The sequence below is a fragment of the Hyperolius riggenbachi genome, chromosome 1 (assembly GCF_040937935.1).
Source record: "Hyperolius riggenbachi isolate aHypRig1 chromosome 1, aHypRig1.pri, whole genome shotgun sequence".
In the NCBI taxonomy this organism is placed as follows: domain Eukaryota; kingdom Metazoa; phylum Chordata; class Amphibia; order Anura; family Hyperoliidae; genus Hyperolius; species Hyperolius riggenbachi.
Window position 1 is genome coordinate 70,578,768 of NC_090646.1, and position 21,901 is coordinate 70,600,668.

The following is a 21,901-nucleotide window of genomic DNA, read 5'->3' on the forward strand; positions in this document are numbered from 1 at the left end:
TCGCGCCCCTTTCCCCCCCCCCCCCTATGGGGATGATGTGCAGGGGGGTCTGATCCCTCCTGCCTGCCTAAGGTTTGCGGGGGGGGGGGACCTCAAAGCCCCCCTCCGCGGCAAAATTCCCCCCCTCCCTCTCCTACCTTTCCCCCCTGGTGATCCGGGCTGCACAGGACGCTATCCGTCCTGTGCAGCCAGTGACAGGCTGTCCCCTGTCACATGGCGGCGATCCCCGGCCGCTAATTGGCCGGGGATCGCCGATCTGCCTTACGGCGCTGCTGCGCAGCAGCGCCGTACAATGTAAACAAAGGAGACATATGTCTCCTACGTTTACATTTAGTCTGCGAGCCGCAATCAGCGGCTCGCAGGCTATTCATGGAGACCCGCTCCGTGATCTAACAGGAAACGGCCGCTCGCGCGAGCGGCCTTTCCTGATTAATTAGGGAGGCACCTGGCGATGCAGATCTGCGTCACTGGTCCTCCAGCTACCACAAGTGGTTAAAATGCATATGTAGAAAATGTGCTTTTGTTCTAGAGTAAAATGCATTATAAATGTATTTTTTTCAATGTTGCCGTCCGTTACAATAGATTGTAAAAATCTGACAGAACTGATTGGTTTTCGATTAGTCCATTTCCTCATAGGGGATCCTCAGGGTTTTTTAAAATTATTTTTAAAAACACTTTCTGAACAGCAGTTGCTCCAATTCAACTGCCAAAATAGTGTGCAAGCGGGAACAGAGGCTGGCTGGCATCTCTGTATGGATCCTTTACAGTGAGTGTTTTTGTAAAGAATAAAGTAAATACTAACAGTTCCCCATGAGGAAATGGACTAGTCCAACATCTGTCAGACACTTACTTTAAGGGCATGAGCCCACTAACGCAGTTGTATCCGCTTCTGTCCGCTTTTCTGCATCTGTAACATTGATGTGTAACTAAAAAGCGGACACAACTGTGTCAGTGGGCTCTGGCCCTAAGTGACAGCATCATAAGAAAAAAGTGATTTATAGTGCATTTAACTTTATGAGAAATGTTCTTCCTATGCACGTGTATTTTAACTTTTACAATTTTTTTTTGTTTTTTTACGATAGTGGTCCTTTATCTCCTCCTGTGCTCTGTGTGGCATTATGAGTTGTAGCAGGCTAGCTGCCTCTGCACCAGTTGCCTAGAACAGGAATTGTAGCGGTCACAACTGCGACTATGACCTGTGCTCCAGAGGGTATAAAAGGGCAGAGTAACAGCACAGCAGTGGAGAATGGTGCCATGTTTAGTTTTCTGCCATGCACTCCCTACCTATTGGTACATTCCTTCATGGCTCCCCACAACCATTCCCACCGCATGGTCATCTCTTCAGGAGCAGAGAGAAGGCAAGAAGGGGAGGCCATGAGAAGTCCCTCGCGGTGATTGAAGAGCAGGAAGAGCACTGACAGGATAGATAAGAATATGAATATCTCCTAAGATCCTCCTCTGCCATTACTGTGCATGGGGGAAGATGGAATGGAGAGCACTACAGGGGTCAACAACAATTTAGTGGAACACTACGGCTGATTTAATAAAACCTTAATTGTTATTATTTGAGACCATAAATGGTTCTAGAAAACAGTCCTGGTTTTATAAAAATGAAAAAATGCTTATTGTGGGTGTGTGCACATGGCTGTACATTAATGTCTCAGTGCTTCAACAATCCCTTCAGGACTGCCCATAGTAGAATCTACTGACCTTACATGAATGCTAGTTTCTGACATATAGTAGGTTTTACTGCAGCTGTCTTGAGCACTCTCACAACTGACCTCTTCTGGAATAAATAAGGAGCCATGCAGGTTGGCTCCTGATCGCATGTCTAAAGTGCCATAATATTTCATTTGATAGTTCATAGCGCAGTAGTTTAAAAAATGCAAAATTTTAGTCTAACATCTGAACATAATTGAAGAGTTTGAGTTGTCGTTAACTTGTGGTTAAAAAAAAAATTGAGTTGTCGTTAATTTGTTGTTCTTTGCTCTTCTGCAGTTGGACAGTGCCACCTCTCTGATCCAAGCAGCCAAGAATCTAATGAACGCCGTTGTGCTGACCGTAAAGGCCTCTTACGTGGCCTCCACCAAATACCAGAAGGTATATGGCACAGCGGCAGTAAACTCACCTGTTGTCTCCTGGAAGATGAAAGCTCCAGAGAAGAAGCCGCTAGTAAAAAGAGAGAAACCTGAAGAGTACCAGACCCGAGTACGACGAGGATCCCAAAAGAAGCACATTTCCCCAGTCCAGGCTCTAAGTGAATTTAAAGCAATGGATTCCTTCTAGAACTCTAGGCTTTACTAAATGGTTACTATTTTTTTTTAAGAAGTCATTTTGTATGCTTACCTGCCGGCTTGTATGCGTCTGGCATGATCTGAACCTTAGCAGTGTCTGTTTGCATGCTTCCCACGATTTTATTGGAGTTAAACATATTGCGCAAGAAAAGCAAAGTAGTATATTGACTGCTGTTAAATTTTAACTTGTATTTTGGCCCTAATCCCATCCCTAAGCTTTGTGATTACGGCAGATGTTGAGTCGATGGGTATTTAGTCCTAGCAGGCTACGTGGAATTCTAGTTGTCTTTCTGTTTGAATCAAAAATGTGAATCTGATTCGTAAGAGCTTCACAATGAAGTATTTAACGGAAAACCCGTCATCCCAAATAAATCTAAATGAAGGTGACGACTGAAAAATATACATCCTGTTTTACCTACTTGTAGATTCAGAATTCCAAACTGGGCCTTTAGCAAGATCCAGCGACTGGTGGTTCTTCTGGAACTTCCAGGTAGTGAACATTCATGCTCAACTCCTTCTCTCAGCACTCACAGTCATATTCATGGGGGGCTATTTATAAAGGTGGCAATCAGCTGATTGGCTGAAAAGTGGCCCTGTTTTAGACATTTTTCTAATATGGCAGTTGGCATAAAGAGGTGGTGTAGCTACAATTCATGGGAAACTTTGATGGGCCCGCCCAATGTTCACGCCCCTTTCTTTACCTCCGCTTGGTGCCCTTCACGACCTTGGAGCCCATTTCACCTTGGGGCACCAAGGGATGGCAAATGAAGGGGTGTGGACATTGTGGGGAGCATCAATGTTTTGCTGGGGGGTCCATGAATTGAAGTTACACCACTGACTGACCTTTGGGGACCTCACTGTTCTACAATTCCAAAAGACTTAATAGGGTTTTTTTTCTTACATGCTGATTGTGAGGCTCTACGATTCACATTTAAAGTCAACTTGAATCAAATTTAACATTACAGATGAAATAATGACAACCACTTATTGCAACAATGTATAGATCTGCGTAAGCTCCATTGTGACTTGTTTTCACTATACAGATTTACTTTTTTTGGATAACTATATTATGGCAAATCTTTAAAATAGATAATACAGCTAATTGAAAGTACCTAGTACTTGACTTGCAGAAATGGTAGAATTTGAGTGTGTGGACTAAAGCTACAAGCAGTAATATGACTTTGTCCCCACTTTCTTTAGGGCCCGAGCCCACTGACACAGTTGTGTCTGCGTTTTTTAGTTGCACGTCAATGTTAGAGATACTGAAAAGTGAACAGAAGCAGATACAGCTGTCATTTGGCTCAGGCCCTTAGTCAGTAGCCATCACCGCTGCAAGACAGACAGACCATGGACTGCTCCCTCAGAATATTAGACAACTAATCTCTAGGCTCCTAAAGCTACATACTCACCTCGCCATGCAGGAAGATGGATCCAGCTACGCCTCCCTAATGACGAGCACTCCCATGATCCATCTTCTGACAGGCAGGTATGCACAACGCCAAGCGATGTTACACGACGCGCCCAAATGAGACTTCAGCAATTGCAATACTTTGTGTGGGAGTCGTCGGGGATCTTAATGATCCAATCTGCCGTGATGCTGTATTGCCGTGCAATGCTAAGCTACGTTCGTGTGATTGTGCACCTGTACCCATGTCACTCGCTGCGGGAATGACCGCTCATCACTCAAAAATCTCTGGTCATCAGGAAAATCAATAGAATTATTGCGAGGTGGGTACTGGCCTTAAAGTGTACCCAAATCGAAGCTTGGGTAGAAAGTCAGACACTTACCTAAAGAGAGGGAAGCCTCAGGATCCTATTGAAGCTTCCCTCAGTGGTCTGTTGTCCCCTGTCACTGTTGGTATCAGGATTCTACCTAGACATTGTCGCTAATCCTATTGGGGGCTGCGTGGCTCCTCTTCTGCATTAGCGCAATAGACGCTCAAGCCCACCCCTGGAGCCCATGCTAATGAGCAGGCGTGGGGCGGGCTCAAGCTTCTAATGCATGACCATGAATGCGGAAGAGGAGGTGCATGGCCATGACAAGGAGCGGAGCTGCGCTGAGCAATGGGGGGCTTCTGACAACTGAGGGAAGCCACAATAGAATCCTAAGGCTTCCCTCTCTTCATGGTAAGTATGTGATTTTGTACCCGAGCTTCAGCTTGGGTACACTTTAATACTGATTATCAGCAGTCCAAGGGAGCAGATTCCTATTACGGGGGACGCTCATATTTGCAAGCCTCATTTTATTAGAATGGGGTGTTTTGAGGCTGCTTTGGCTATTTTAAAATACCAACCTGTTTTTATAGTACAGCTATCCTTTGTTGCTATATTCCATAAATGTTGTGGGCTTTTGCCTTTTTTATCACTTTAAAACTATGATATATATTTTATTTCTCTCTCTTTGTCAGGGGCGTAACTACAGGGAGTATCCACTGTTACCGCAGGGGGCTTAGAGTTGTAAGTAGCCTCCAACTCCTTCTTCACTCCCTCTGATAAAGCAGTCCACCCTTCAGATCAGATGTTTTTGTGGCTACACTTGTTATGGGTGTGAAGATTATGATGTCCACAGTTGTTTTATAATCCTTGCAAGATGACCAAACCCCGGGCTTTAAGGGTCACGCAAGATAGGCAAAGGAAGTGCGTGACTGGGGGTGGGGCATAAAAGTTTTGGTGGGGGCTCCCTGATTTGCAGTTACGCCCCTGCTCTCTTTCTCTCCCGATATATATATATATATATATATATATATATATATAAATCTACTTTACAAATCATCCACATTAATCCTTTATGGTTGTTGAGTGATCTCGGGATGTTTATTACTTTAAATAAGATAGATGAAGACCAACAAGCTTGTTCAATTTCTAATATCTACAACATGTATGAAATATTTAGTTAAATGCTAAACAAACAAAGCAAACTCTTACAAGTTTTCTCCTAGGAGATAATGTTTCAAGTTTCTGTTTAAAATAACTTTTCAGCACTCTGCAATTGAAAAAAAAATCCCAAAATAAGACAAAAAAATTACTGCCAAAATTATTATGAGTATTCTCTTGCTTGTTGGTGGCTTAAAAGGCATTTTTGATCAAATTTGAAAATATCAACTAGGAGAAAACTTGGGAGAAAAAGTGACCCAAATTAAGCCCACAGTGTTTTCAATAGCAGATAATATATAATGTTTTAAGCAATATTTCAAAGTATAACATACATACAGGATAGTAGTATGCAAAAATGAATTCCAATGACTGATATACCTAGGGAGATATCTTTATTTAACACATCATGGAGTTTTCCTTAAAAGGGAACCTGAGATGAAAGGGACTAAAAGTTGTATACATACCTGGAACTTCCTCTAGCCCCCTCCGGGCAGATCGCTCCCATGCCAACATCTAATCCCTCCTAGATGTTCCCATAGTAGCCCCGTTCAACGTGGCCAGTTGGGCTCACTACGCATGTGCGGCCTGGCCACGAGTGCCCTCCTTGTCGCGCGCCCGTTGCCGGGAGTGTTCTTCGCCGGTGAAGTACTACTGCGCAGGCACAGAACACTCCCAGCCACAGGAGCGAGACAGGGGAGCGCGGCAATGCCAACTGGCCATGATGAATGGGGCTACTACGGTACCAACTAGGAGAATTTAGACAGCGGTGTGTGAGCGATCTGTGCGAAGGGGGCTGGAGGAATCCCCAGGTATGTATAAAACTTTTAGTCCCCTTCATCTCAGGTACACTTTAAAGCTCTATCTCTGGGAAAAATGTGCATTGTATCTTTTCAGAAGAAAAAGTAATGATAACCTCCCCAGTGAATGTCTATCTGGTTCCTGGTCCTGCCTATTCTCTGTTTAGGACCTCTTTTAACCCTCGGTGCCCTAGTCATCAGTATTCAGGTCGGGATACTTCACATCTTCCAGTTGCCACACTGGTAATTTAATAGCCATCATGTTAATCATGACAGTTTTGATTACTGACCCATGTTTGTGTGAAAAGAAGGGGCCGAACCTGGTGTCCGTCTGTAGAGCTTTGGTGAGGTCAAGGTTACGTTCGGGAAGAAGAGGTGTCTTAAGGTGGCCATACACTTATAGATTCACAGCAGATTCGACCATCAGATATATTTCTGTCAGATGCCTGTCAAGTGGAATCTAACAGGAATATATCTGATGTGCGCCACACACTAGGAACAGATTTCCAATAGATTTCAGAATGAAATATATTGGAAATCTATTGAAAATCGATCTAAATGCATTATTGGACCATTAGGCCATTAGAGCCAATGCAAATCTATGGGCCATCGATCTGTTGCCAGCAGCAGATCTACCAAGATTTTCTATCCAATTGGCAATCGATTTCTGATTAATTCGATTGAATCGATGAATTGATCAAAGGCTGAAATCAACCACTGTATGGGCCCCTTTAATCAATGAAGATCAGAACTGGAAGCCTGAGGAAGACCACCAGGGGAGGAGGTCCTTTAAGTAACCTTAACCGAGTATTGGGGGTACATTAAGTTCAGGTGAATTGCTTGGCTCATTATCTGAAACAATCAGCACATCCTCCATAATTTCCCCTGTGGAACAATTTGTAAAGAAGGATGTTCTCAGTTTGCTTAGACAATGTATCTCTCAATCTCTAATTTACTGGTTAGAGCAGGCATGGGCAAACTTGGCCCTCCAGCTGTTAAGAAACTACAGCCACAGTCATGACTCACAAAGGCAAATGCATTGTGGGACTTGTAGTTCCTTAACAGCTGGAGGGCCAAGTTTGCCCATGCCTGGGTTAGAATCATGTGATTACATGCCATTTGTGATTCCTATTTTATCCTGCACATCATAAGTGACATATGTTTCTTTTAGGCAAAAGGACTCAGATTTATAATGCAATCTTGTAGTGCAAAAAAACAGAAAAAACTTTATTGACACATAGCAAAAAGGATCTTAAAAACAATTCTTCAGATATACAAAGTTAGTCCTCATATAGAAATAATGAGCTGACAAGTACTGTAGTTTGGCTTGATCGATAGATAGTTGTAACCTTTACAGGCATACGTTTTAGAGGCAACGACACATGTTCGTTTCGGGCTTTTTTTACACAATACAAGCGCCCTTCATCAGGCCGTAATATATAATTCTGCACGGCTAAACCAAGTAAAAAAGTAGCCAGGAAAATACAGCAGCACCAGGAAAAATGTGGCGTCTGATCCAAGCAAACGCACACAGAGGCTTTCCCACTGGCCTGAAGCTATAACCAGGCTGCCACTTGGTTGAGCCGTGCAGAATTATATATTACGGCCTGATGAAGGGCGCTTGTATTGTGTAAAAAAAGCCCGAAACTAACATGTGTCGTTGCCTCTAAAACGTATGCCTGTAAAGGTTACAACTATCTATCGATCAAGCCAAACTACAGTACTTGTCAGCTCATTATTTCTATATGAGGACTAACTTTGTATATCTGAAGAATTGTTTTTAAGATCCTTTATGCTATGTGTCAATAAAGTTTTTTCTATTTTTTGCACTACAAGATTGCGTTATAAATCTGAGTCCTTTTGCCTAAAAGAAACATATGTTCAAGTGGGCGAGGTGGATTGCCCGATAAAGAGGACTGTGGTTTTGACCCTTTACCATACAAAGGACCTCACCCGACTATATATTTTATGAGACATCATAAGTGACATGCAGTCATATAATTGTAACTAGCCAATTAGAGAATTCTAGATTGGTCACATGCTCCTACATGTCTTCTCCTGTAGGATAGTTTATCTAGGAGATACCAAACATCTCTATTCATCACCACTGGTTATGCAAGACTGTATAGCTTGTCCTGCATTCTTACATTTGTTTAGCATTTTGTGTGCTATGGTGTAATTTTATTTTATTTTTGCAAAATTTCTTAGTAGCAAGAATTTCATATTTGAAATTTTCTCCTGTAGCTTGCCCAATTAAAAGGGGACACATTTAAAAAGTGAAAGACAACATGCATGCAGGTGATAGTAGGTTGGCAGGTATCATAATTAGGAAATGAATGAATAATGGTAGAATGTTCATCTTGTAATGCTTTTGTTTAGTGCTAAACTATACCTAGCGAACATGCCTAATCGTGTGCCCACAATTATGAACTTTGAACAACTTTGTGATAGTATGTGGCTTTTTTTTCTCTACAAAATATCGACTAACGTTTTAACCCGAGGCTTATCACTTACTGTGCATTTTGTTCTTTATGTGTTCTTTAACTCGTTCCTGACTAGTCCTCACAGATGATAACCCGACTGCTAGCTAAGTTTGTTTGTTGGCGTGTGACAGACATTGAGGTGATTGAAATGGCTTTTTTTTTATTGTTTTGTTTTCTTTTTATTTAACGTTTGGATGTCAAGGCGTGCCCTTCACCTTTGACCTTTGCACTGGCAGCCATTTTGTCTCTGTGAGGCCGTAACTGCCCGGTGGATTTCTAGGATGCATTTTCACGTCTGTCATCTCAGCAAAATGGCTGCCTGCTTTTTTGTGTGAGGGGACCACTTCAAACTGGATTTATAAACAAATGAGAAATATGGCAGCTTCAAAGCTAAAACGTAGATTACAAATAACTTGGAATAAAGATATTGACCATGTTGTACCCAGTAACTAAATAAAGTTATTAACTCCGTCTGATGTGCCCTTTTTTAATGTATGTATGTATTATTTTTTTCAGAAGCATAGTTTTATTAAGTGTACTTAGTTTTAGAGTAAGATAATGAAAAAAATATAAAGCTTTATATTGACTGTATTTATGTTTAGAGGACTTAAAGTGAACTTGAGGTGAAAATAAACTGATGAAATAAACAATTATATTTATCCTCCTACTCCTAAAAATGACTTTAAGCTATCCAATGGTTTTATTTTATATTTAAACAGTGATTGAATGTTTTTTGTCTCTGCTCAGTGGCAGCCTATTAAGTGTCCCTGGGCCAGATTTATCAAAGCATTACAGACCGTTTTTTTTCTTCTTAAACCGTTCTAACCAGCAGGGGAAACTGTTCTGCATGATAATACGAAAATTCTTAAATCCTACTTAATAGCAGCAGTTTAGCGTTAATTTCTAGAACTGCACTACAGTTAAGAAAAGTGCATATCCATCCCTAAACTGCCACAGATTAAGAGATTGTGCAGTGTAGCCTAGACATGGTTTGTGGAGTCCTCCCACCCCCAGCCTCCCCCCCCCCCCTCCCTGGCCAGGTGTCCTGTGAAGCTGTTCTGTGCTTAATCCTTACAGTCCATATAATAAAGCAGATGTATTGGTTACCTCAGCAACAGTAATTTCCCTCACACTTGCTCAGACTGCACTGTCTGAACAACCTTCCTAACTCCTCCAATTTAAGAATAGTTTAAAGTGTACCTTAAGTGTCCCAAAAAAATTGAGTTTTACTCACCTGGGGCTTACCTCAGCCCCCTGCAGCTGATCGGTGCCCACGACGAGTCGCTCTGATGCTCCGGGTCCCGCTGGCGGCCACTTCCGGTTTCGCCGTCAGGACCCGTCAGGCTGGGGAACGCGGCTGATACTACGCGTTCCCAGCCAAAATAGCACCCCTATGCGGCCATATGTCCGCACAGGGGTGCTATTTTGGCTGGGAACGCGTAGTATCAGCCGCGTTCCCCAGCCTGACGGGTCCTGACGGCGAAACCGGACGCGTACACTTTAAGAAGAAAACTGCACTATTTAGTAATTTCTTAATATGTCTGAGACAATTCTGGAGGGAAAACCTACCAATATTTTGTCACAGACACCCTTGATAAATGTTCCCTCGAGTGAAAATACATGAACTATTGACCTTTTTCTATCTCTCCCTGCACTCAGAAGTTGAATTCTGACAGAAAAAAAAAAACTTTTATGACTGTAATTAGCTTATCAGTGAAGTTTGCTATACTCCCGACAAGCTACCATCAAGACAGAAGCTGTCACTTCCACACCCGAAAACCAACTCTTTCAGGCAGCAAAATAAAACAGCCTGGTTATTAATATGTTTTGCCCTCTACATACACCTGTTTATCTCATCATGTCACATGTCACCTTGGGTACACTTTAAAGAGTACTGCTAGTGAAAAAACGGAGAGCCTGTAGTGCAAGCTTTTTTATTACTGCTGCCACGATCGATGAGTTGTAGGGTTAATACCTCACACGCTCACCCAAAAGTCATTAATGACAGGAACTCTGCCACCATTCTTGGCAAAGTCGCCATAGCATTATTTTTGTAAACTCTTCCAAAGCTGTTGCCACCCCCACCCGTGTCACCCCACCTCGCCCCATCTCAGAAGCCACACCCTAATTGGTGTCTACCAAGCTTGGGCGGGCCATGGCAGCGCAGGAGGGGGCGGCCACAGAGTTTCAGTAAACTTTGGAAAATTGGTCACAACTCTCTTTCAGATGGAGGGGGCGGAGTTTCTGTCACAGGCAAGAGGGCGAGTGATTGCACTAAACTCACCTGGACTATCATCATCACCTGATTGTCACAGGGCCATGGGAGTCTAAGACTAGAGATAATCGTAATCTGCTATGATTTTTATGGCCATACATAATTATGATTTGGACATTCAATTTATTTTGTGTAATACATTCTTAATTTTGCATAGTTTTTACATAATGTTGTGCTGAATTTAGGGGTTAATAGCAAAGCCCCCATAAAAGCTATTGTCACCAAAATTGCTATGTATGTCAAGGAGAATAGTGGGGAAAAGTCAAAATAACATTTTTCAAAAAAAACTTTGCAGTTTTTGAAAAAAAAAATGATTTTATATAATGCAAAGGAAAAAATTGTTTTAAAAACTAAAAAAAGGTCTTTTTTTTTTTCTTACTTTAAAAACCATTTTTCCTTTGCATTTTTAAAATCAACTTTCTCAAAAACTACAATGTCTTTTTGAAAAAATGTTTTGACTTGTTCCCGCTCATTTCCTCAACAAACGTAGCAATTTTGGTGACATTGCCATGTATGGGGTCTTTGCTATTAACTGCTAAAATCTGCACTAAATGACATGAAAATTAACAAAATTGTGAAACTATGATTCCTGATTATCTTTACTAACAAAATTAAGATTTTCCTGAAATGTTGCATTATGATTTTGCATCATAATTGCGTATTACGATGCAAAATTATGATTATGAGAAATGTATGCTCATCACTATCCAAGACACACCCCTTTCCATTCAGTGCTAAGAAAGGCATGTCACTAGGCACATAACATGCTTAGCTTTGACCAGCCTGTCAGATTATTATTATTTAGTATTTATATAGCGCTGACATCTTCCACAGTGCTGGACAGATTATATTGTTTTGTCACTAACTGTCCATCAGTGGAGCTCACACAATCTAATCCCCACAATAGTCCTATGTCCATGTATGTATGTATTTTTTGTGTAGTGTATATATCGTAGTCTAGGGCCAATTTAGGGGAAGCCATTAACTTAACAGTATAATTTGGGGATGTGGGAGGAAACTGGAGTACCAGGAGAAAACCCACACGGACACGGGGGAACATACAAACTCCTAGCAAATGTTGACCTGGCTGAGATTCGAACCGGGGACACAGTGCTGCAAGGTGAGTTTGCTAACCACTACACCACCGTGCTGTCAGGAAATGCGGTTTTTATTTACCTCTGGAAGGTATCATTGGTCGAAGTGGTGCCCAAATCTACTGAGAGATGGTCTTGCATCAGTTTTTTCTGGTGAAGTCTGGTTTTACAATTTTCTCTCTAAAGCAGGCCAGTTGCAAGTCACACCCTCCAGGTATGAATCACCTTAAATGCATCGAGGAGCCGTAAGAAAAAATCAATGTTAAGCTGACTCTGAGGCTTTCTCCCACAGAATGCTGTAAAAACAATTTCCATAACATCACATATTTCTTCAGATTTCCTGCTGTATTAATAAAAACAAAATGCAATTTCCAGTATACAAGGGTTCCGAGTCTTCTCCAGCAGACTCTCCGTAACCTTATTAGCTTGTAGACACAGAGGTCCAGAGAGGGACGTCGAGAGGTCAAGTGTAAATGTTACCCGGAAACACCGGAAGAATAAAATCAACAATCTTTATTTCTATACTCATTAAAAACTTAGCCCCAGGGCCACAAAGTACATGAGCAAGCTTGTTTATATACACAAATTTAATCATGAATAAATACAAATTTACATACACGGAACAGGATGCCAACTATGCCGCTTCTTATTCTGCTCTTGTGTCCGGCAGAATTTGCTAATCTAAAGGCACTGTGTTATATCCCGGGATTTCCTCTTCTCTAGAGCTCCAAGAAGGTTTTATCAATCTTGCAGTGCAGAGCTTTTCTGATACTGTTCCACCATACTGATTACAGTATTTTAGCCATATTCCAGGTATGCTTCCTGATTTATCACCTAAGGGCAATATATTATTTCTCTTAAAACTGAATTACTGAAGAAGTAAACCTGGTTCATGAATCGCGATGAGTTACTTACAGGGTCGAGTTTAGCGTAATGAGTAAATTATTTTTTTTTGAATTTTCTCCTCTTAATTATGGCAATTGCGATTCTGATCATGATTACAAGTATGTGAATAATGTTATACACAATAACCTATTACCAGTTTGGGACTGGCTGGAGTTAAAATTACGTCACCCTTGTGGCTTCCTAAGCCTGATGCAGTGGTGTTTTACCGTCACGCGATAGAGCATCGTTGTCGGTACAATACTCAGTCATCTAAGACAGCTAAACTCTGTACCATGGACAGGGTCCAATTTCATTGGCTCCTGACTTCTTGATCACTGTGAGCCAATCAAAGTGTTCAGGAAGTGGAAAGGAAAGGGAAACAAAGAAGCTCTGGGCCTTAAAGCGGGATTGTCAGCCATAAAATCGAAATTCCATTTAACCACTGCTATGTTCGTTATGTAGTCTACAATATGCAGTCAGCATTGCAAGAATTCCAATATAATTATAACTGTATCTGCTGTCATGAATCTTACCTCAGTCAGCCTGGCTCTGTCCTGGTACATTGCTGCGAAAAAGTTTGTTATCTCCCCTCTCACAGTCCTGCTCTCACTTATTGGCTGAGGGCAGTTCAGTGGGACAGGAGGCTGAGAATGGAAAAACACCTCACCCTTCTGCAGAAGCTACTAAAATATGATCTATGCTGTGCTCAAATTTGTTTACAAAGCAACTTCAATATGTAGTTGCAGATTTTAGTACAGAGCTCAGTGGAGAGACTGCATGCATACACCATTTCAGGCAGCAGAAAAAAAGGAAGGAAATTACATCAGTCAGGACTCAGAAGCAATCAGGCAGTAAAGATGGAAAATGCCTGGAACAGTTTTCTCTTTATTGACTATATAATATTCACTGAAACCAAAAAGTGGACAGTACAATACTTATGTAAGTAGATTTTATCTACTTATTGTAAGGCTTGACAGGTTATGTCCTCACTCAGTCTCTATGCCCCAATCTATTACCGCGGCTCTGAGCCCGGTCCACGTCTTCACCTATAGACAAGCCCATGCGTGAACAGGAGATGTTATTTGTCTCATGACTACGGTTACCCCCAAGTCTTAAAGAGACTCCGTAACAAAAATTTCATCCGGTTTTCTTCCATCCTACAAGTTCCAAAATCTATTATAATGTGCTCTGGCTTACTGCAGCACGTTCTACTATCACCATCTCTGTAATAAATCAACTTATCTCTCTCTTGTCAGACTTGTCAGCCTGTGTCTGGAAGGCTGCCAAGTTCTTCAGTGTTGTGGTTCTGTGATGCATCTCCCCCCTCCAGGCCCCTCTCTGCACACTGCCTGTGTGTTATTTAGATTAGTGCAGCTTCTATCTGCTCTATTATATTTTACAAGCTGGATAAATCGTCCTCTGAGCTGGCTGGGCTTTCACATACTGAGGAATTACATACAGACAGAGCTGTCTGCACTCTGCAGGAAGAAACAGCCTGACACTTCAGTGCATGAGAGATGCAGGGGGAAAGAAACACACAAATGATCTCTTGAGATTAAAAAGAAAGGCTGTATACAGCCTGTTTGTGTATGGATGTATTTTCTATGTGTGGACATACTGTACATCAACCTACTTCCTGTTTTGGTGGCCATTTTGTTTGTTTATAAACAAACTTTTTTAAACTGTTTTTAACCACTTTTAATGCGGCGGGGAGCAGCGAAATTGTGACAGAGGGGAATAGGAGATGTTCCGTAACGCACTGGTATGATTACTTTTGTGCGATTTTAACAATACAGATTCTCTTTAAGGTGCAGAGCATATAGACTGATGTAAAGAGGAATAACCTGCTAGAGCCCCAATGAGGCTAGTAACACAGTTCAACAGTTCAGCAGTATCACACAGGGTATTACCTGGAGTCAGAGGAATGAAGCAATCAGCATCATTGGCAGTAGTGGCAGAGATATTGATTGCAGATTCTCAGTATCAAGAGAAGGTTCAACAATCCACAGGCAAAGTTCAGGTAATGAGTAAACCAGGTATGATACAGTTCAGACAAGTCTTCATGCAAAGTTATTCAACAGATAATGGATGGTCCAGGTTATGAGATAGTTCAAGCAGATCTGCATGTGGTGTTATGCAACAGGTAAGAGATGATGCAAGTTATGACACAGTTCCTTTCGGTCTGCATTCAAAGTTATTCAACAGGTAACAGATGCTCCAGGTAGTATGTGATAGAGTTTATATGAGACTGGATGCATACTATTCAGATGACTGACAAGGATAGTAGGATATACTTATCGTCCAGTTCAAGTAGCATGCAAAAGGTATCCAGTAACAAGCAAAGGTCAGTCCAGGCGGCAAGCAAGGGGTATCCAGTAACTAGCAGAGGTTGGTTCAGGCGGCAGGCGGCAGGCAGGCTTTTTCTCCACACAGCCTCCTAGGAGTTCACTGAGTGGTAAACAAGTGATTCTGAACTGGGCATGCACAAGTTCCAAACTGCCCATGCCTGGTGGATGAAAGCGCTCATGCACATCTTCTTTCTGGTGCTTCTTTTCACTGGGATGCATGGTTCGGAACTCCTGAATGCCCAGCTCTAGAGATGAGAACTTTCAATTGTAATTCTGTTCTGAGTGCTTTGGAACAGAACTCAGGTGAACAGAACTCAACCTGTCCCCACGTCTGTGAGCTCCAGCTCTCGTATACAGTAAAACAACTATCCAGAACTCCATTAACTAGAAGTCTCAAGCAGCTAGAAAAACATTCTGACCTTGCAGAATGCATAAATCTAGTTTTACACTTCTTTATACAGTCATAAACCTCTGTTACATTAAAGAGACACTGTAGGGGGTACTCACCTCGGGAGGGGGAAGCCTCCGGATCCTAATGAGGCTTCCCCCGTCCTCCTGTGTTCCACGGGGGTCTCTCTGCAGCCCTTCAAAGCCGGCCTGCCCTACAAATCTGTCAGCCTGTTCAATATTTACCTTTCCATGCTCCAGCAGGGGCGCGGTTTTGGCTCCGAAGTAGACGGAAATACCTGATCTCAGTCTAGTCCATTCTACTGCGCAGCCGCCGGAGACTTGCACCTGAGCAGTAGAATGGACCCGGCTGAGATCGGGTATTTCCGCCTACTTCGGAGCGCAGCGCCACTACTGCGTCTGTGCTGGAGCCAGGAAGGTAAATATTTACATCCCCGCTGTTTGGAGGGGCACAGCGGGACCCCCGTGGGACGCAGGTGGATGGGGGAAGCTTTGATAGGATCCGGAGGCTTCCCCCTCCCGAGGTGAGTACCCCCCACGGGCCATTTTTCTCAGTATAGGTTTTCTTTAAGTCTGTGCTTTGTCCTAGTTTGTCTTAAAGGGAAGGTTCAAGCAAAATAAAAAAGAGTTTCACTTACCTGGGGCTTCTACCAGCCCCATGCAGCCATCCTGTGCCCTCGCAGTCACTCACTGCTGCTCCAGTCCCCCACTGGCAGCTTGCCGACCTCGGAGGTCGGTGGGCCGCATTGCATAAATTTTTATGCATTCCCGCTAGTGCAGGAACATTAACACATACATTTTTACGCGTTAGTGGTTCAATGCGTACATTTTTACGTATTGAACCAGTAATGCGTAAAATGTATGTGTTAATGTTCCTGCACTGGCGGGAATGCGTAAAAATGTACGCAATGCGTCCCGCCGACCTCCGAGGTCAGCAAGCTGCCAGCGGGGGACCGGAGCAGCAGTGAGTGACTACGAGGGCACAGGATGGCTGCATGGGGCTGGTAAAAGCCCCAGGTAAGTGAAACTCATTTTTTATTTTGCTTGGACATTCCCTTTAAATGTATTTCAACATCAATACAGAGTTTATGTTAAGTGTACAGTGTGGAGGATAGTCATTTTTTTGTTTTTTTTTAGCTAGGCCTATTTTTAACATTCACCAGAAACTACACTTATCCGTCATCAGTCAATCCCTGTTTGTTCCAAATAATGGAGGTTTAACTGTACTTCCTTTTTTCACAACCAGCGGAAGGTAGGAGCTGGCGAGCTGAAATGCAACATGGAAGGCAGCACACAGAGGTCATGACAGGATGAGTTAACTACCCCCCAACCTTCTCCCCCCCCCCCCCTCCCAACTGCTGCTATGCATATATACACACATGAACATTTCAATTAAAAAACAGGGGCATACTGGGCGCGCCCCGTTTGCCTTTGCTGCAATCCCACCAGTCTGTTAACGGTGAATGGGAACAGCTGTCCCAAGGTTGATCGAAGTGCCTGTAACAAATTAAAGCTGGCATAAGCGAAAGTATGGAGTTCTTTGTCAAAGTGAAAATAAAAAAAAGATACACATACACTTCATATGTATTGTTCACAGTACACAGGAATAAAGTGTGACAACATCTAGTGGCCAAAAAAGTAAATACACCTACATACACTATAATATATAAAAATAAATACATTTTATTAGTGATAACCCTTTTTACCACTGACCCATAGTTACCAAAATAAAATATTTGGGTAAAAAAAAAGTGACATAATTTATGAAAATAAATAAATAATAATTACCCTAGAGACTCTTTGAATAAGTTTGTTATGAGGGTATATTACTGTTATTTTCTGCAAATAAGGACTTCTAATGATTGATATAGTATAAAGAAATGGAAAAAATACACCTTTACTTCCAAATAAAATATTGTCACCATACATTGAACTAGGGACTTAAAGAGACTCTGTAACAAACAATTTAGCAGTATTTCTCCTATCCTACAAGTTCCTAAGGCTGTTCCATTGTGCTCTGGCTTACTGCAGCACTTTTTACTTGCACCATCTCTGTAATAATTCAACATATCTTTCCCCTGTCGGATTTGTCACCTGTGTCTGGAAGGCTGCCAACTCTTGTAATGTGAACAAGTTAACTCCTTCCAAGCCCCTCCAGTGCTCCTGTGATGATTATTCCTCACAGACAATGTCCCTGCTATCACTGTCAGCTTGTCTGCTATCTGTGAGGTTGATAAACACAGACTGATAAACTGAACAAAGAATGAGGAGGAAGCTGCCTGTCAGGCTGACACGAGTGCAGAGCCAAGACTCCAGGCTCTAAAGACACAGCTTGTCATGCTTCATTGACACAGAGCTCTTTCAAAACTTGCACATAACCTCTGGAGACTGAATTCAATGTGTAACTCGCTGAATTCTCTGTGTACTCACTGTGTATTAACTTAGTTCACTGCTCTGCTGATGTACTTCCTGTTTTGATGGCCATCTTTTCTGTTTACAAAACAGTTTGTAAAACAGTTTTTTTACCCTCTTTTTTGCAGCGGAGAGCAGCAAAAATATTACAGAGGGGGCTAGGAGATCACCCCAAACAGGCAGGGTTTGTTTATACTTCAGTTTGTAAATACAGATACTCTTTAATTTAAATGTTGTAATAACCGAGACAAATGGGCAATGTATTTTATCTACTATAGCACATTTTATTTAAAAACAATAATGTCTGAAAACTGAGAAATACTAATACAAAAATATTTTTTTATAATATTTTTCCTTTTAAAATGCATATCAAATAAAATAATTCTGAGAAAAAAATACCACTCAGACAGCTTAATTTGTCCCACAAAGAGCAGTCTATAGAGCATTTTGGTGTGATAAGTAGCAATAAAGTGATTGGTGAATTAATGGGAGGCGTGTGATGTGAAAATTACTCTGGTTTTTAAGGGGGGGAAAAAAACATGGTTTGGAATTAAAGCAGTATATTCCAAATTTCAGTTTTAATTTTTGCTTCAGGCACACTGTAACATGCTCTAGGATAAGTCTCTTGGGTCAGCATCACAGGTAGCCATGGATAAGCTGTCAAAATATATAAAAGAATAACATGGTGATTTAGTTTTGTTCTCTACTTCTTAAATAGGCCCCTTAGTGTTTGTTCCCTGTAGTTTATATGTTAGGATGGAGGGATTGTCTGCAGGTTTACTTGTAAAGCTTTCCTGGAAGAAAAGTTTGAAACTTTACCTACACTTTAATAACCAAGCTGAAATAACCTTGTGCAGTATGTGGACCTTGAGCAGACTGAGGGGGATAAAATGGCAGATAATGTTTGCACACATATTAAAAGTAAACACGGTTTTTGTATAATTTAGCTCATGCCATCCTTGGTTGCAAGGTTGCAGTGACACATTAATGTATCAATTTCAAGGTTTAAAGGCATCAAGGTAAAATCATTTCATTTACTTGAGCAGTGCTCTGTATAATTAACATCGTTTATGTAATCCGGCAGAGGCAACATGTGGGGGCAACGCTTTTTCTCAAGTGCACAGGTCTTATTTCTTAAACCTTCTGTGAAGTCTCTGAAGGCAGGAATGTGATTGCTCTAAATATAACCTCTTGCTGAAGCCGGGGAAAGGTTGCTAATGTGCAGCTTGCTTGAATCAAAGCCCCTCCAACTTTCCTGTATCCTCTGCCTGCCTCAGCCCTCATATAATCATTAAAGTGCATATGAACTCAGAACTTCATCACAGCCAGGGCTGGATTTACCATAACGCACTGTAGGCACATGCCTACGGGTGCCTGATGATGGAAAGGTGCTCATGCCACTCCTTGAGTGCCTCCCTCCCTCCTTTCCTTTGCAGAGTCCCGAGCAGAGAGTAAATGAGAGGATACTCCGCGGCTCTCTGCACTCCACTGATGCAATCTCCCTTCAGTTGGGGGCACCACTGGAACCACTTAATACTGAAGGCAGGGATGGTCGTAGTCAGCCAACTTCGCTACGCTGGATCTACGCGCAGTTTTACGCAATTACGTTTCGCCAAACTACGGCTTTGTAATTAAATAATCGCTTCGTATGCATTTCGTAGACTACGCGTTAAAATACGCAATTACGCGTAGTGCAAAACGTAGTGCATATGCCATTATGCGGAAACATTTACGCATTAATTCCTCTGTAAAAGCTTGTACCAGGACCTCTTCTATACGTACATTCCCCTTTCCAATGCGTAATTTTGTAAGCATACAATCGTACGCGGAAAAATAGACACGAATAACGCATTTGTAGTTTACTTCGCAATACACTTGTGAACTACACATAGGGGCGTAACCTACACTACGCGTAAAATTGTAAGCGTAGTTTTGAAACTTCGCCTACGAACTACGATGCGTAGATGCGAACTATGATGCGTAAATTCGCACTTGCGTAGTTTGTGCTCATCCCTGACTGAAGGTACCTCAGGCTACCTAATGCGAAGGGACCAAATGATTGGGCCCCCCTGCAAAACTTTGGGACCCCTTCCTCCAACCACTGCCCCACCAACCCCACTTCCCTTGAGAGATGCTGGGAGTAGAGCAGCGCTGTACACAAGACCCTGCTGAACACTGAATAGGGACTGTCTACAAATCTTTGTCTGCAAAACTTTGTATGATTCCTTATCAGTAGCTGAGCAGATGCAGTCATTAGAACAATTGTGCAAAGAGCTCTTAGTTGTCAGTCTCCCAGGACAGGGAAAATAAACTTCTCCCTCCACTGGGCCCCCTCTGGTTTCTGGGCCCCCCTGCGGCTGCATCCCTTGCAGGGTCTATTGTTACGCTCCTGCCTGTAGCTACCTATGACTGGCAAGGGAACTAAGGAAGAAGTGACTGCTGGGCCGGCCAGCACACTTGTGGTGCAAATCAGTGGGGGTTTGTGAGTTCGTGGAGGGCGAAGTCTAAAGTGCCAGAACATCTATGCCTATAGGCTCTTGTGATTTAAATCCGGGCCTGATCTCAGATCTAAAAGATAAGTAACAGCATAATAACCTTTAAAGAAAAACATGTCTTTGTTGCAGCTGATACAAATCCTGCAATAAATCTCAAGGTTGTCTACTACCTGCTTTCATGGAAACAAGGCATATTGTTAACATCCTGTGTTTACAAATGAGCTCTCTGGCATGGCAGTCAGCTAATACAGCCAAGAAGTTTTGACAGGAAATAACATAGGTGTCTCCTAAAAGATAATAAAACGATGTACAAGAGGCCTTATTGTGAGAAAAAAAATCTCAGCTTTTATTTACATTTGAGTAAAAATGTCCAATCCCAAATTATTCATACACTTTACAAACTGTCACAGTCTGTGGGAAAATCCAAAGTTCTATACCATTCAAAATAGTCCAAGCTGTTCTAAAGCATCCTAATTACCCTGACTATTTGGGAACAACTGTTTTGATCAGCTCAACAGGTGAAAAACAGCAGCTCCCTGCGGTTGGTTTGTGGACTGCCATGGCTAAGACAAAGGAGCTCAGTGAGGACCTGTGGCTGTGCATTGTTGCTGCTCACAAGTCAGGAAAGGATTACAAGGCCATTTCTAAATGTTTTCTAGTTCCAGTGGCTACAGTGCAAAGTATTATTAAAAAATACAAGATTTCCTCACTGTGGAAAATCTCAGAGAACATGGTCGGAATCCAAAAGTTTATACTCCATGTGTCTATGCTATTTAAGCGAGTTTAAGGTGATTGTATATCAGAGACACTGACATTCACTTGAGAAAGGAGGCAGCCCCTCCGAAACGTCATGCTATCAGTGCTACTCGGATATCCCTTTTCAAAATCCAGATTGGATCCAGATCCGGATACCCAGATATCCGATCCAGGTCGGATATCCAAGTTCAAAATTTTCTGATCGGAATCGGATATCTGACCTCAGTTTTCGGGGTATCCGGGCGGATTCGGATATCTGGATAGAAAAACCGGAAGTGGTCTTTAAACTGCTGTAAAAACATTTTTTAGGGTAAATGAGGCATGTAGCATCATTATTTTTTAAAGGGGAACACTAACTGATGATGTGGGGACCCCCCCAAGAAAAAATAAAAATAAAAAATGGCTGTCAATTAACATCAGGGCTAGGTTCCAGACAGCGGTCATGCAGCCCACATTGTGTCCAAAGTCCAACCGCACAACTGGGACATGGCAGTTTTCAGCCCAGACCCCTCCAAAAAATTACGCAGCAATTGTGTTTTGGGTTAAATATAGGTGGTATCAGCACAGCAGCAGTGGCCTGTGGCACCCTGGCGGTGGGAGCAGCAAAGGCAGCAGGAGCAGGGCAATGCAGCAGCAGCAGGTGTAACATCTGCCAGGAGCATGCCGGACGTGGCACTTGGCAGTGGCACATGGCACGTGGCACTTGGCACTTGGCACTTGGCACATGGCACTTTGAACTTGGCACATGGCACTTCGCACTTGGCACATGGCACTTCACAC

General features: G+C 42.3%; 1 protein-coding gene across 17 annotated transcripts in view; it reads left to right on the forward strand.

Annotated features, from left to right (window-relative positions):
- The window catches only part of CTNNA2 (catenin alpha 2), a 3,078,224-nt gene extending 3,071,076 nt beyond the window's left edge, over nt 1–7,148 (forward strand). For all 17 annotated transcript variants that reach the window (XM_068274961.1, XM_068274945.1, XM_068274955.1 and 14 more), the window contains one exon: nt 1,999–7,148. In XM_068274961.1, the coding sequence (XP_068131062.1) occupies nt 1,999–2,286 (288 nt within the window). In that variant the 3' untranslated portion in view covers nt 2,287–7,148. The remainder of the gene's footprint in view (nt 1–1,998) is intronic.
- The last annotated feature ends 14,753 nt before the right edge of the window (nt 7,149–21,901 follow it).